The 15,724-nt window shown below is 45.0% G+C and overlaps 1 protein-coding gene across 1 annotated transcript; it reads left to right on the top strand.

The window, feature by feature from the left end:
* The first annotated feature begins 4,892 nt into the window (after positions 1-4,892).
* Positions 4,893-6,625, top strand: LOC125516277. The gene is made up of 3 exons (XM_048681752.1): positions 4,893-5,181; positions 5,286-5,374; positions 6,380-6,625. Exons 1-3 carry the CDS (start codon positions 5,026-5,028, stop codon positions 6,477-6,479), a joined length of 345 nt encoding a protein of 114 aa, XP_048537709.1. The 5' UTR covers positions 4,893-5,025; the 3' UTR covers positions 6,480-6,625.
* The last annotated feature ends 9,099 nt before the right edge of the window (positions 6,626-15,724 follow it).

The following is a 15,724-nucleotide window of genomic DNA, read 5'->3' as shown; positions in this document are numbered from 1 at the left end:
GAGCTCGTCGTAAACGGTTATGTCGATGCAAGCTTTGACAGTGATCTAGATGACTCTAAGTCACAAACCGGATACATGTTTTTATTAAATAGTGGAGCTGTCAGTTGGTGCAGTTCCAAGCAGAGCGTCATGGTCGGATCTACGTGTGAAGCGGAATACATAGCTGCTTCAGAAGCAGCAAATGAAGGAGTCTGGATGAAGGAGTTCATATTCGATCTAGGTGTCATACCTAGTGCATTGGGTCCAATGAAAATCTTTTGTGACAATACTGGAGCAATTGCCTTGGCAAAGGAATCCAGATTTCACAAGAGAACCAAGCACATAAGAGACGCTTCAATTGCATCCGCGATCAAGTCAAGGAGGGAGACATAGAGATTTGCAACATACATACAGATCTGAATGTTGCAGACCCGTTAACTAAGCCTCTCTCACGAGCAAAACATGATCAGCACCAAGACTCCATGGGTGTTAGAATCATTACAATGTAATCTAGATTATTGACTCTAGTGCAAGTGGGAAACTGAAGGAAATATGCCCTAGAGGCAATAATAAAGTTGTTATTCATATATCCTTATATCATGATAAATGTTTATTATTCATGCTAGAATTGTATTAACCAGAAACTTAGTACATGTGTGAATACATAGACAAACAGAGTGTCACTAGTTTGCCTCTACTTGACTAGCTCGTCGAATCAATGATGGTTATGTTTCCTAACCATAGACATGAGTTGTCATTTGATTAATGGGATCACATCATTAGAGAATGATGTGATTGACTTGACCCATCCGTTAGCTTAGCACGATGATCGTTTAGTTTGTTGCTATTGCTTTCTCCATAACTATACATGTTCCTATGACTATGAGATCATGCAACTCCCGAGTACCGGAGGAACACTTTGTGTGCTACCAAACGTCACAACGTAACTGGGTGATTATAAAGGTGCTCTATAGGTGTCTCCGATGGTGTTTGTTGAATTGGCATGGATCAAGATTGGGATTTGTCACTCCGATTGTCGGAGAGGTATCTCTCGGCCCTCTCGGTAATGTACATCACTATAAGCCTAGCAAGCAATGTAGCTAATGAGTTAGTTATGGGATGTAGCATTATGGAACGAGTAAAGAGACTTGCCGGTAACGAGATTGAACTAGGTATTGAGATACCGAGGATCGAATCTCGGGCAAGTAACATACCGATGACAAAGGGAACAACGTATATCGTTATGCGGTTTGACCGATAAAGATCTTCGTAGAATATGTAGGAACCAATATGAGCATCCAGGTTCCGCTATTGGTTATTGACCGGAGACATGTCTCGGTCATGTCTACATAGTTCTCGAACCCGTAGGGTCCGCACGCTTAACGTTCGGTGACGATCGGTATTATGAGTTTATGTGTTTTGATGTACCTAAGGTAGTTCGGAGTCCCGGATTTGATCACGGACATGACGAGGAGTCTCGAAATGGTCAAGACATAAAGATCGATATATTGGACGACTATGTTTGGACATCGGAAGGGTTCCGAGTGAAGTTCGGGCATATACCAGAGTACCAGGGGGTTACCGGAACCCCCCGGGGAGTTTAATGGGCCTTATGGGCCTTAGTGAAAAGAGCGGAGGGTCTGCCAGGGCAGGCCGCGCGCCACTCCCCCTCTAGTCCGAATTGGACTAGGAAGGGGAGGGCGCCCCCCTTTCCTTCACCCTCTTTCCTCCTTCCTTCTCCTACTCCTAATACATGGAAAGGGGGGAATCCTACTCCCCGTGGGAGTAGGACTCCCCATGGGGCACGCCATAGGAGGGCCAACCCTCCCCCTCCTCCACTCCTTTATATACGAGGGAGGAGGGGCACCCCAGAAACACACAAGTTGATCATTGATCTTTAGCCGTGTGCGGTGCCCCTCTCCACCATAATCCACCTCGGTAATATCGTAGCGGTGCTTAGGCGAAGCCCTGTTCCGGTAGCAACATCATCATCGTCATCACGCCGTCGTGCTGACGAAGCTCTCCCTCGAAGCTCTACTAGATCGTGAGTTCGTGGGATGTCCCCGAGCTGAACATGTGCAGGTCGCGGAGGTGTCGTATCTTCGGTACTAGATCGGTTGATCGTGAAGATGTACGACTACATCAACCACGTTGTCATAACGCTTTCGCTTACGGTCTACGAGGGTACGTAGACGATACTCTCCCCTCTCGTTGCTATGCATCACCATGATCTTGCGTGTGCACAGGATTTTTTTTTGAAATTACAGCGTTCCCCAACAGAGTAGCTCTATGCAAAGCATTGTAGACATAGAAAATTTGCAAAATAAATATGGCTCTGAATGTGGCAGACCCGTTGACTAAATTTATCTCACAAGCAAAACATGATCACTCTTTGGGTGTTAACCACATAGCGATGTGAACTAGATTATTGACTCTAGTAAACCCTTTTGGGTGTTATTCACATGGAGATGTGAACTATTGGTGTTAAATCACATGACAATGTGAACTAGATTATTGACTCTAGTGCAAGTGGGAGACTGAAGGAAATATGCCCTAGAGGCAATAATAAAGTTGTTAATTATATTTCATTATATCATGATAAATGTTTATTATTCATGCTAGAATTGTATTAACCGGAAACTTAGTAAATGTGTGAATACATAGACAAACAGAGTGTCCCTAGTATGCCTCTACTTGACTAGCTCGTTAATCAAAGATGGTTAAGTTTCCTAGCCATGGGCATGTGTTGTCATTTGATGAATGGGATCACATCATTAGAGAATGATGTGATGGACAAGACCCATCCGTTAGCTTAGCATAATGATCGTTCAGTTTTATTGCTACTACTTTCTTCATGACTTATACATGTTCCTATGACTATGAGATTATGCAACTCCCGAATACTGGAGGAACACCTTGTGTGCTATCAAACGTCACAACGTAACTGGGTGATTAAAAAGATGCTCTACAGGTGTCTCCAATGGTGTTTGTTGAGTTGGCATAGATTGAGATTAGGATTTGTCGCTCCATCTATCGGAGAGGTATCTCTCGGCCCTCTCGGTAATGCACATCACTATAAGCCTTGCAAGCAATGTGACTAATGAGTTAGTTGCGGGATGATGCATTATGGAAAGAGTAAAGAGACTTGCCGGTAACAACATTGAACTAGGTATTGAGATACCAACGATCGAATCTCGGGCAAGTAACATACCGATGACAAAGAGGACAACGTATGTTGTTATGCGGTTTGACCGATAAAGATCTTCGTAGTATATATGTAGGAACCAATATGAGCATCCAGGTTCCGCTATTGGTTATCGACTGGAGATGAGTCTCGGTCATGTCTACATAGTTCTCGAACCCGTAGGGTCCGCACGCTTAACGTTCTGTGATGATTTCTATTATGAGTTATGTGATTTGATGACCGAAGTTTGTTCGGAGTCTCGGATGAGATCGGGGACATGATGAGGAGTCTCGAAATGGTCGAGACATAAAGATCAATATACTGGAAGGCTATATTCGGACATCGGAAAGGTTCCGAGTGATTAGGATATTTTTCAGAGTACCGAAGGGTTACGAGAATTCGTCTTGGGCCTTAATGGGCCATACGGGAAGGAGAGAAAGGCCTCAAGGGTGGCCGCGCCCCTTCCCCATGGACTAGTCCGAATTGGACTAGGGAAAGGAGGCGCCCCCTTCCTTCCTTCTCCTTCTCCCTTCCCTTTTTCCTATTCCATGTGAGAGGTGGAATCCTACTAGGACTAGGGAGTCCTAGTAGGACTCCACACTTTCGGCGCGCCCTCTGAGGGCCGGCCTCCTCCTCCCTCCATCCTTTATACTAGCAGGTAGTACGCGGCGGCACGCCGCGCCACATGAATTTACAAACTATTTGTTTTTTTGGTAATATTTGGTAACTCGTCCCAAGACTTGATTCATTGCAAAGTAGTTCATACAAGAAAAGAATACATCTAGTTGGTACGTGCATAAGTGATCTACAGTAGATAGTGATAGTGGCTACTGGACACAGAATTATAAAGCTCTTGTTCTTTTTTTAGATAAGATGTTGATCGTCCAGCTGGGTTTGTCTCAGTGATGTAGTGGTAAAGAGATGAGGCTAGTTCTTATGCTTTGGTTCTTGGTGGTTTGTTCCCTATGTACACAATGTTGAAGTTGCTTTCATTTCATTCAAACTTAGTCCATTTTGAATTGATGAATGTCCTAGATCTCAACGGATTGCAAACTATCTTGAAATTAGAGATAACCTTTTTTATTTTAAGAATCCTTGTTTGCCTTGATTTCTCTGACAGAATATAAAGTGGACATGAGAGCTACTTTGTTTGTTTAATAATGTTGTAAACTTAGACGCATGTATCTTTATTTCTTTTCAAACAAAGTGTTTAAACTGAAGTTTTCTTTTTTGCTTGACCACTACAATGAATTCGGTGCAGTAGAGGAGCGAAAGATAAATAGTATAGAAAGATAAAAGTCAACATATCTATACATTGTTGACTGGCAGAATAAGTTTTAATTAATCAAAACCAACATAAGCGAGGTGGGAGGAAGAATTAATTAGCATGTGAGTCACTTCATATGAAAAACAAATCGAGGCTAGGCAGTGCAAAAAAATGCCGAATCAACTAATTGATATTAGTTAGTCTGAAGCAGTTGACTGCCTTGTGGCCCAGTTTGGGCGTGAGCCAACCCAACAAAAAAAGTAAGAGTTATATTGTTTTTTAGAAGAAAATAGGTTATTCTCTGCTTTTAACAGTACTTACTTCATAAAAATGCCACCCAGTTCAGTGCACTTTCATTACCATGCCATTTCTTTTTTTTCTTTTCCATTTTCTAGCACTTGAAAGGACCAAAGTGCCCCTGATGCTATCTAACCTTATCTGATGTGTGTGGACTGGTTGGATAAGGATTTCTCTCGGGCTAGCTCGTCGCCGTACCCCACTGCTGCTTGCGGAAGCCACCGCATCTCTCCGCCATAGCTTGCCCACACGTGTGCGAGCAACCGTAGCTCCCCTGCTGAAGGCCCATGCCTTGCTGATGCCTGCGCGAGCCACTGTGGTTCGTCGCCGGTGCTCGTCCATGTCTGTAGGCGCCGGCGCAGCTCGTCCTCGCCTCGCGGATACCTACACAAGCCACCGCAGCCTGCCGCGGGTTCTCCCCCACGCCCGTGCGCGACAGCGCAGCTCTCCGCGGGTGCTTGCCCTCCCCTACGCGCATCGCGCAGATCGCCCTCCCCTGCTGGAGAAGCATTCTAGTGGCGAGACTGGTGCTGAAGATAAGGTGGATGCCTTGTGTAGGTCCTGAGTAAGTGGCTTAATGGCAGCAACGGCCGGAGGAGGAGATGGATGCGTGTGCAGGTCCTGAAGGTGTTGAATGCAAGCAACATGTAAGTCACATTTATTGTAGTCTTTTGCTTGATTATGGATTGCAATTTGGAAATTACGTCAAGAATAGCATGTCACGTTTAGCTTCACAACCAGGATGAACTGAGCGACAATACGACAAATGAATAATACCACAAATTTTAGTCCATAAGCTACTTGTTGCAATCTGTTTTGTTGCACTTGCTATAGCTTATTCAAAGACAGCAATGGAATTGTAGGTAGAAGTGGCAAAAGTATGTAGACCTCAAATTTCTGTATATTGGCATGGGAGAGATATACAGACACTTCAACAATGATTCATAGATGAATGTGAAATAAGTTCACATCTGCCAAAAAACCGTGATGAGTTCACCTAATGAGTTCATAGATAAAACTAAATGAGTTCACAACGCAGAATGTAGATGAGCTCACCGCTGATATAAGCTCACGGCTCAGAGAAATTGAAGGAATTGAGTTCAAATACAAGAAAACTACTTGATGAAATAAGTCTGGAACTCCGTGTTTGGAACTTGATTTATGTTTAATAATATGAATGTGTGCATCATTTGATGCAGAGGCCCGGGTAATCCCCTTTTTGAAATAAAATATGTGTAACATCAATTTCATAGGGATCAATCATCCAATTTGTAGATTTCTCTTTGGTATAAGCTTCTTTGTTGGATATGTGGCGTTGGAATGAGACTAATGTTACAGCCCAATAAGCGGTATGTGATAGCAGGCCTTCTCTGTGTCGACGGGCCATATTAAACTCATCTTTGTCCGGCAGGACAGTGAAGTGATTTGGAGACGTACTAAACATTTCTCTCATCGGAGAAGAAATTCCCAATTCCACAAACAGTTGATTCTTCCAGGGCGTGATGGAGTCAATGATGTTCTTCCAGGTCGCTACAGTGATGGAGTCAATTCATTGGTACAACACCGGCATGAGCACAAAGGCAACTGGCCGGCGGTCATATGTCCATGGAAAAAAAATGCTAATTACTTCATATTTCTTGTTGTAATTTCAGTGATGACTTCCGGGTAGAACCAGGGTGGCTTCCTGGCGTCGCCGAGAGTAGCTCTGCCATTGAGTCGCTGGATCTACTTGCAAGTAGTGGAGCGCCCTAACTCATTCAGATCCGTAAGCATCCTTTGTTTCCTTCTTTTTGGTTGTTTGAATCGTTTGATTCCACTTTGTTTTCAGTGCAAAGAATAACTACCACCAGTTAGATCGACCTGTGATGATAATATATGTGATTAATTTATGTTTGTCATCCTCGTGTTCTTGTACGATTAACATCTACCACTACATCATCTATTTTTGGAATGAAATTTAACTAATGTATATATATATACTTTTGTGTCAGGTAGTCTGATTGTTTAGCATCTGTTGGTATAAATAACATAGTTTTCTGTTTAATTAAATAATTAACATTTTTTTCTTATAGACCGCAACAGTATCTCCGCTGAGAATATTTGACAGAATTGTTTCTTGTTATCTGAATATTTTTGTCACCATGGCTATACAGTAATAGAATGAATCTATTAGGCAGTGTTCTATCTGATGGGGACAACTTCTGATGCTACCATATATTTTTTTGACTGTAAGACTCATGGCAAGTGGAAGTTCTTTATAATGGGAGTCGGGAAAAAATCCGAGTATTTAGTGACTAAATTAGCTATAGAATATGACCAAGCTACCACATTAACGTATGCCTAAAGAATACATCTAAAAACAAAGGATGATGAAGTCAAGTGTGACATACATATCACATATCAATACCTAATATCTTATTATCAGAATGCATCCCAATCCATGATGATCCCAGCAACATCTCCAAAATGGCAATCCTGTGTGGATAGTATATACATACTCACTTCACAGTGCAATTTTTGTATATTTAATATCATGTGTTCAGCATATAGTACCCTATAAGGCTAACAAATCTACATTAGATTTCTTTAGTACAAGAGCAGATTTTGCGAAGCTTCTAAAAGAAATTGAGCCTAATGCTGAGCGCCCTACTTTAGGCAAACTTGTTCAAAGAATTAAAAATGATTCATTTTATTTTTAGGAGAGAGAAAACTATCACAAAAGGAACAATAAATACCTGAGAATAATTTAGTAGTAAAATAGTCATCAAGCTGTACCATTTCCTCTGCATGTCAGCTATTCAGCACATCATGTGTTTATTTGTTTAAAAACCATGTGAAATTAAACCACAATTACTTCCATCGAGAAAAATGGAACACAAAACGTAATGGAGAGATTAAGAATAAATATACCATGTCATATTAAAGATGCAGGTTCCGAATTCCTTGCACATTCACACAAGGAGCTGGACGCCCAAATTTGTGTCCAGCACCTTGCGGCGCAATGCTGAGGCATTCTTCTTATTGATATGAAGGGAATTTATTAGCATATGCACACTTTAGATTGTGAAATTCTTAGTACTAATAACTCGTCTACTCGTACAAGGAAACCACACACACCAGAGGAGAGGAAAGGGAGATGAAGGGACCTGTTGCCGGGGCCGAAGTTGGGGAAGACCGAGGGGAGTCGATTAGGATGGAGAGCGGCAGGGCAGCGAGCTATCCATGCCAACTGCAGGCGTGCCACCTTGGACTATGGGAAGGCCACCACCATGTATCCGCCTTGGAGGCCAGGGACAGAGCCGGACCGAGGAAGATCATGAGAAGACGATGGCATGCGGCTCTCCTGATTCATGGTGTAGCTTGCACGCACCTCCCGGCCGGCCAGACGGAGCGGCAACCAGGTGCACCATGGGATCTTGGGTGGAGACTGGAGGGCAGCATCAGGAGGAGAGATGGGCCTATAGGTGAGGAGTGGTTTGACACATAAGAGAAGAACACACAAGGAGCTACTTATAGGCAAGCAAAGAAGGACCCAGAACACAAACGATGTGCAAACGTCGAACTCCAAACATGGTCAAAGGTGGACACATGCATGCATGCATGAGCCATGTAGCAGCACACATATACCAGCCCATACAACATCCCATGCAGCTAATATTTTTTTCTCACATGAGACAAAATCAGCCCATGCAGACTCATACCATCTTTTCACATGAGACAATATAAGCCCATGCACCTTTAGAAGAAACATGCACAGTCCAAGTGAGCAACCAAGAGAGCAATCAACCATTTCACGAAAGCCACCGTGCACACGTGTCGCTCAATCAGCAGGGGTAAACAAAATTCCAAAAAACCTAGAAAAATCGAACCCTTACGGGCCTAGTCTTCTTAGTATATGTTGGTCCTGGTGCCAAAATTACGTATCACGTAGCGTGTACTGAATAAAACCAGTTATAGGGCAGTCACATGGTGGGATCAATATCCATTCGAAGAAGCATACTAGGAAGTTGTGCAAGAATAATTCAGAAATTGTAACCGGGAAACTTTCAGAAGATGAAATACGGCAGGACAGGATAATGAACATGTGTAGAGACTAGAGACCATACAACACAAATTAAGGAAGTATCAAGTGTGTCATTATCTCTACAATACAACCAACGGGACTTGTGATGAGAACTTTTAAGATAGACTTAGGTATTTGTTGAGTAATGTGATTGTATTAGAAAATATAGGATAAACTAGAAAGTATTCTGGCTTGTCTTGTACTCCAAATAGATCATGTACTTCTATATATATACCCACGAGGCTGAAGCAATACAACGAACAATTTCATCAATCCTATCCCTTCCTTCTAACATGGTATCAGCCTAATCATAATTCAAACCCTAGGCGCCGCCGCTTGCGCACCTGCGCGCCGCCTCCCGGGCGGTCGGCCACCATGATCGCCGCCGGGGGCCGCGCCGCCTGTATCTAGGGTTCGTCCCGGCCGTGTTGGCCGGTTGCCCTAGAGAGTCTTTTTTCCGAGCCTTTGCTCCGGGTTTTTTCGCTCTCTCGTTGGTCGTTTTGATCGGCGTTTTCCTTTTTGGTTTTTCGATGAAATCTTGATCGGTTTGCGTCGCCCGCGTCGCCGTCGACCCATGCGCCTCTACTCCACCCCGGCGCGACCAGCCGGCCTCTCCTCCGACCCGGCGGCCATGCGCGCCGCGGCGGCCCATCAGGGCCAGTCGCCGTCCGCCCGTTGCCCAGCATCGGCCGTCACCGCCCTGCTCCGACCGGGAAACCTGCATTGCCCCGACCTGGCGGCCTCGCGCCATGCGGCGGCCAATCATAGCCGTCGCTCGCGCGCCGGCCCGCCCATTGATCCACATCACCCGTCCTCCGCCACGTCTGTTGGGGATCGTAGTAGAAATTTAAAATTTTCTACGCATCTACCAAGATCAATCTATGGAGTAATCTAGCAACGAGAGGAAGGGGAGTGCACCTACATACCCTTGTAGATCGCTAAGCGGAAGCGTTGCAAGAACGTTGGTGGAGTCGTACACGCAGCGATTTAGATCGCGGTCGATTCCGATCTAACGCCGAACAACGGCGCCTCCGCGTTCAACACACGTACAGCCCGGTGACGTCTCCCGCTCTTGATCCAGCAAGGGGAGAGGAGAGGTTGGGGAAGACTTCGTCCAGCAGCAGCACGAGGCGTGGTGGTGGTGGAGGAGCGCGAGACTCCAGCAGGGCTTCGCCAAGCACTACGAGAGACGAGGAGGGAGAGAGGTAGGGCTGCGCCAAGAGGAAGATCAAATCATGTGTTGGCCAGCCCCCAATACCTCAAGTATATATAGGGGAGGGGAGGGTGCGCCCCCATCTAGGGTAGGGGTGCGGGAAAAGGAAGGCGAGAAAGAATGGGGAGCGCGTTCGGTGCGCCGACCGCGGACGTAATGACGGCTCGGGATGGGAAAAAAGGGGGGGAGAAAAAAGGGGGGGGGGTTGGGGGGGGGGAAAAAGGGGGGGGGGGAGGGAGCTGCGCCCCCATCTAGGGTTCCATCCCTATCCGCGCCTCGGCACGGCAGCCCATACACCATCTAAGGGTGGCGCCAAGGGGGGGGAATAAAAAAGAAAAGGTAAGAGGTATAAATTAAATAGGAGAGGAGGGGCGCCCTAGGGTGGGCCTTAATGGCCCATCTGGACCTAGGGTTTGCCCCCTTCCCACTCTCCACGCGCCTTGGGCCTTGGTGGGGGGGCGCACCAGCCCACCTGGGGCTGGTCCCCTCCCACACTTGGCCCACGCAGCCTTCTGGGGCTGGTGGCCCCACCTGGTGGACCCCGGGACCCTCCCGGTGGTCCCGGTACGTTACAGATAGCACCCGAAACTTTTCCGGTGACCAAAACGGGACTTCCCATATATAAATCTTTACCTCCGGACCATTGGAACTCCTCGTGACATCCGGGATCTCATCCGGGACTCCGAACAACATTTGGTAACCGCGTACATACTTTCCCTATAACTCTAGCGTCATCGAACCTTAAGTGTGTAGACCCTACGGGCTCGGAGAGTCATGCAGACATGGCCGAGACAACTCTCCGGTCAATAACCAACAGCGGGATCTGGATACCCATGTTGGCTCCCACATGCTCCACGATGATCTCATCGGATGAACCACGATGTCAAGGATTCAATCAATCCCGTATACAATTCCCTTTGTCTATCGGTACGATACTTGCCCGAGATTCGATCGTCGGTATCCCGATACCTTGTTCAATCTCGTTACCGGCAAGTCTCTTTACTCGTTCCGTAACACATCATCCCGTGATCAACTCCTTGATCACATTGTGCACATTATGATGATGTCCTACCGAGTGGGCCCAGAGATACCTCTCCGTTACACGGAGTGACAAATCCCAGTCTCGATTCGTGCCAACCCAACAGACACTTTCGGAGATACCCAGTGCAACTTTATAGCCACCCAGTTACGTTGTGACGTTTGGCACACCCAAAGCACATTCCTACGGTATCCGGGAGTTGCACAATCTCATGGTCTATGGAAATGATACTTGACATTAGAAAAGCTTTAGCATACGAACTACCGATCTTGTGCTAGGCTTAGGATTGGGTCTTGTCCATCACATCATTCTCCTAATGATGTGATCCCGTTATCAACGACATCCAATGTCCATGGTCAGGAAACCGTAACCATCTATTGATCAACGAGCTAGTCAACTAGAGGCTTACTAGGGACATGGTGTTGTCTATGTATCCACACATGTATCTGAGTTTCCTATCAATACAATTCTAGCATGGATAATAAACGATTATCATGAACAAGGATATAAATAATAACTCATTTATTATTGCCTCTAGGGCATATTTCCAACAGTCTCCCACTTGCAACTAGAGTCAATAATCTAGTTCACATTACCATGTGATTAACACTCGATGAGTTCTGGGTTTGATCATGTTATGCTTGTGAGAGATGTTATAGTCAACGGGTCTGAATCTTTCAGATCCGTATGTACTTCGCAAATTTCTATGTCATCTTGTAGATGCAACTACTACGCTACATTTGGAGCTATTCCAAATAACTGTTCTACTATACGAATCCAGTTTACTACTCAGAATAATCTGGATTAGTGTCAAAGTTTGCGTCGGCGTAACCCTTTACGATGAACTCTTTTACCACCTCCATAATCGAGAAAATTCCTTAGTCCACTAGTTACTAAGGATAACTTTGACCGCTATCTTGTGATCCATTCTTGGATCACTCTTGTACCCCTTGACTGACTCATGGCAAGGCACATTTCAGGTGCGGTACATAGCATGGCGTACCGTATAGAGCCTATGACAAAAGCATAGGGGACGACCTTCGTCCTTCCTCTTTCTTCTGCCGTGGTCGAGCTTTAAGTCTTAACTTCATACCTTACAACTCAGGCAAGAACTCCTTCTTTGACCGGTCCATCTTGAACACCTTCAAGATCATGTCAAGGTATGTGCTCATTTGAAAGTACCATTAAGAATTTTGATCTATCATTATAGATCTTGATGCTCAATGTTCAAGTAGCTTAATCCAGGCTTTCCATTGAAAAATACTTTCCAAATAACCCTATATGCTTTCCAAAAATTCTACGACATTTCTGATCAACAATATGTCAACATATATTTATCAGAAATTCTATAGTGCTCCCACTCACTTCTTTGGAAATACAAGTTTCTCATAAACTTTGTATACACCCAAAACTTTGATCATCTTATCAAAGCATACATTCCAACTCCAAGATGCTTACTCCAGTCCTTAGAAGGATTTCTGGAGCTTTGCATACTTATTAGCATCTTTCAGGATTAACAAAACCTTCCGGTTGTATCACATACAACCTTTCCTCAAAAATCGTCGAGGAAACAATGGTTTTTGGCATCCTATCTGCAAGATTTCACAAATAATGCAGTAATTGCTAATATAATTCCAACAGACTCGTAGCATCGCTACGAGTGAGAAAGTCTCATCGCAGTCAACTCCTTGAACTTGTCGGAAAACATCTTAACGACAAGTCGAGCTTTCTTAATGGTGATACCTACCATCATTGTCCGTCTTCCTTATAAAATCCATCTGTACTCAATAGCATTACGACCATCGAGCCGTTCTGCCAAAGTCTACACTTTGTTTTCATACATGGATCCTCTCTTGGATTTTATGGCCTCGAGCCATTTATCGGAATCCGGGCCGACCATCGCTTCTCCATAGTTCGTAGGTTCATTGTTGTCTAGCAACATGACTTCCAAGACAGGATTACGTACCACTATGAAGTAGTATGCATCCTTGTCATCCCACGAGGTTTGGTAGTGACTTGATCTGAAGTTTCATGATCACTATCATAAGCTTCCACTTCAATTGGTGTAGGTGCCACAGGAACAACTTCCTGTGCCCTGCCACACACTAGTAGAAGAGATGGTTCAATAACCTTATCGAGTCTCCACCATCCTCCCACTCAATTCTTTCGAGAGAAACTTTTCCTCGAGAAAGGACCCGATTCTAGAAACAATCCCTTATTGCTTTCGGATCTGAGACAGGAGGTATACCCAACTGTTTTGGGTGTCCTATGAAGATGCATTTATCCGCTTTGGGTTCGAGCTTATCAGCCTGAAACTTTTTCACATAAGCGTCGCAGCCCCAAACTTTTAAGAAATGACAGCTTAGGTTTCTCTAAACCATAGTTCATATGGTGTCATCTCATCGGAATTACATGGTGCCCTATTTAAAGTGAATGTGGTTGTCTCTAATGCCTAACCCATAAACTATCGTGGTAATTCGATAAGAGACATCATGGTATGCATCATATCCAATAGGGTGCAGTTATGATGTTCGGACAAACCATCACACTACGGTGTTCCAGGCTGTATTAGTTGTGAAACAATTTCCACAATGTCTTAATTCTGTGCCAAACTCGTAATTCAGATATTCATCTCTATATCATAGATATTTTATCCTCTTGTCACGACGATCTTTCAACTTCACCCTGAAATTACTTGAACCTTTCAATAATTCAGACTCGTGATTCATCAAGTAAATATAGTCAACATCTACTCAAATCATCTGTGAAGTAGGAACATAACGATATCCACTACATGCCTCAGCACTCATTGGATTGCACACATCAAAATGTATTACTTCCAACAAGTTGTCTTCTAGTTCCATTTTACTGAAAACGAGGCTTTCAGTCATCTTGCCCATGTGGTATGATTTGCATGTCTCAAGTGATTCAAAATCAAGTGAGTCCAAACGGTCCATTTGCATGGAGTTTCTTCATGCATATACACCAATAGACATGGTTCGCATGTCTCAAACCTTTCAAAACAAGTGAGCCCAAAGATCCATCAACATGGAGCTTCTTCATGCGTTTTATACCGATATGACTTACGTGGCAGTGCCACAAGTAGGTGGTACTATCATTACTATCTTTTGGCATGAACATGTGTATCACTACGATCGAGATTCAATAAACCATTCATTTCAGGTGTAAGACCATTTGAAGGTATTATTCAAATAAACAGAGTAACCATTATTCTCTTTAAATGAATAACCGTATTGCGATAGACATAATCCAATCATGTCTATGCTCAACGCAAACACCAATCTCGATGGTAGAGGGAGCGTACGATATTTGATCAACCTTGGAAATACTTCCAAAACATATCGTCATCTCACCTTTAGCTAGTCTCCGTTTATTCCGTAGCTTTTATTTCGAGTTACTAACACTTAGCAACCGAACCGGTATCTAATACCCTGGTGCTACTAGGAGTACTAGTGAAGTACACATTAACATAATACATCCAATATACTTCTATCGACCTTGCCAGCCTTCTTATCTACCAAGTATCTAGGGTAATTCTGCTCCAGTGGCTGTTCCCTTTATTACAGAAGCACTTAGTCTCGGGTTTGGGTTCAACCTTGGGTTTCTTCACTAGAGCAGCAGCTGATTTGCCGTTTCATGAAGCATCCCTTTTTGCCCTTGCCCTTCTTGAAACTAGTGGTTTAACCAACCATCAACAATTGATTCTCCTTCTTGATCTCTACTTTTGTGGTGTCAAACATCGCGAATATCTCAAGGATCATCATATATGTCCCTGACATATTATAGTTCATCACGAAGCTCAAGCAGCTTGGTGGTAATGACTTCAGAGAACCATCACTATTCCATCTGGAAGATCAACTCCCACTCGATTCAAGCGATTGTTGTACTCAATGCATAGTTCTACTGACACATCTTCCTTGTATGGACTTGCCCCCATTATCTATCTTTAGGGGGTATGTGGGTGCGTGTGGGGGGGGGACAGAATAACCACATTGCCCCTCGATGCCTAGTTGTACTGACCCATCTTCCTTGTATGGACTTGACCCCATTATCTATCTTTTAGGGGGTGTGTGGGTGCGTGTGGGGGGGGGAGGGAAAACAGAATAACCGCACTGCGCCTGTCAAACGAGCTCACTGCCGCGTTAGCGCGAGGCCGAGCCGGGGGGAGGGGGTCGGGACCCCCCCTCCCCCATCCCGGTGAGGCCGAGCCAGGAACAAGGCGTAGCAGGCGACGACGGGGCGTGACGCGGCGTCGCATACAGAGGCGAGTCTGAGCATGACTTGCCCCATTATCTATCTTTTAGGGGGGTGTGGCTGCGTGTGGGGGGGGGCAGAATAACCGCACTGCGCCTGTCAAACGAGCGCACTACCGCGTTAGCGCGAGGCCGAGCTGGGGGGGTTCCCTGCGAGGCCGAGCCAGGAACGAGCCATAGCAGGCGACGACGCGGCGTGCCGCGGCGTCGCATGCGGAGGCGAGTCCGTAACATGACTTGCCCCCATTATCTATCTTAGGGGTGTGTGGGTGCGTGTGTGGGGGGGACGGAATAACTGCACTGCCCCTCGGTGCATAGTTGTACTGACACATCTTCTTTGTATGGACTTGCCCCCATTATCTATCTTTAGGGGGTGTGTGGGTGCGTGTGGGGGGGACAGACTAACCG

This window comes from Triticum urartu, chromosome 6, assembly GCF_003073215.2.
Source record: "Triticum urartu cultivar G1812 chromosome 6, Tu2.1, whole genome shotgun sequence".
In the NCBI taxonomy this organism is placed as follows: Eukaryota; Viridiplantae; Streptophyta; class Magnoliopsida; order Poales; family Poaceae; genus Triticum; species Triticum urartu.
Note: the sequence above shows the minus strand (reverse complement) of the source record. Positions and strands in the feature narration are given on the sequence as shown.

What these genes read in the sequence shown, in the direction of transcription:
- LOC125516277 (XM_048681752.1), top strand. Translation starts at nt 5,026, where the DNA reads ATGCCTGCGCGAGCCACTGTGGTTCGTCGCCGGTGCTCGTCCATGTCT. An exon ending in GACAGCGCAGCTCTCCGCGG is followed by an intron (nt 5,182 to 5,285) that starts GTGCTTGCCCTC and finishes TGCCTTGTGTAG; the next exon opens with GTCCTGAGTAAGTGGCTTAA. An exon ending in GTGTTGAATGCAAGCAACAT is followed by an intron (nt 5,375 to 6,379) that starts GTAAGTCACATT and finishes TTGTAATTTCAG; the next exon opens with TGATGACTTCCGGGTAGAAC.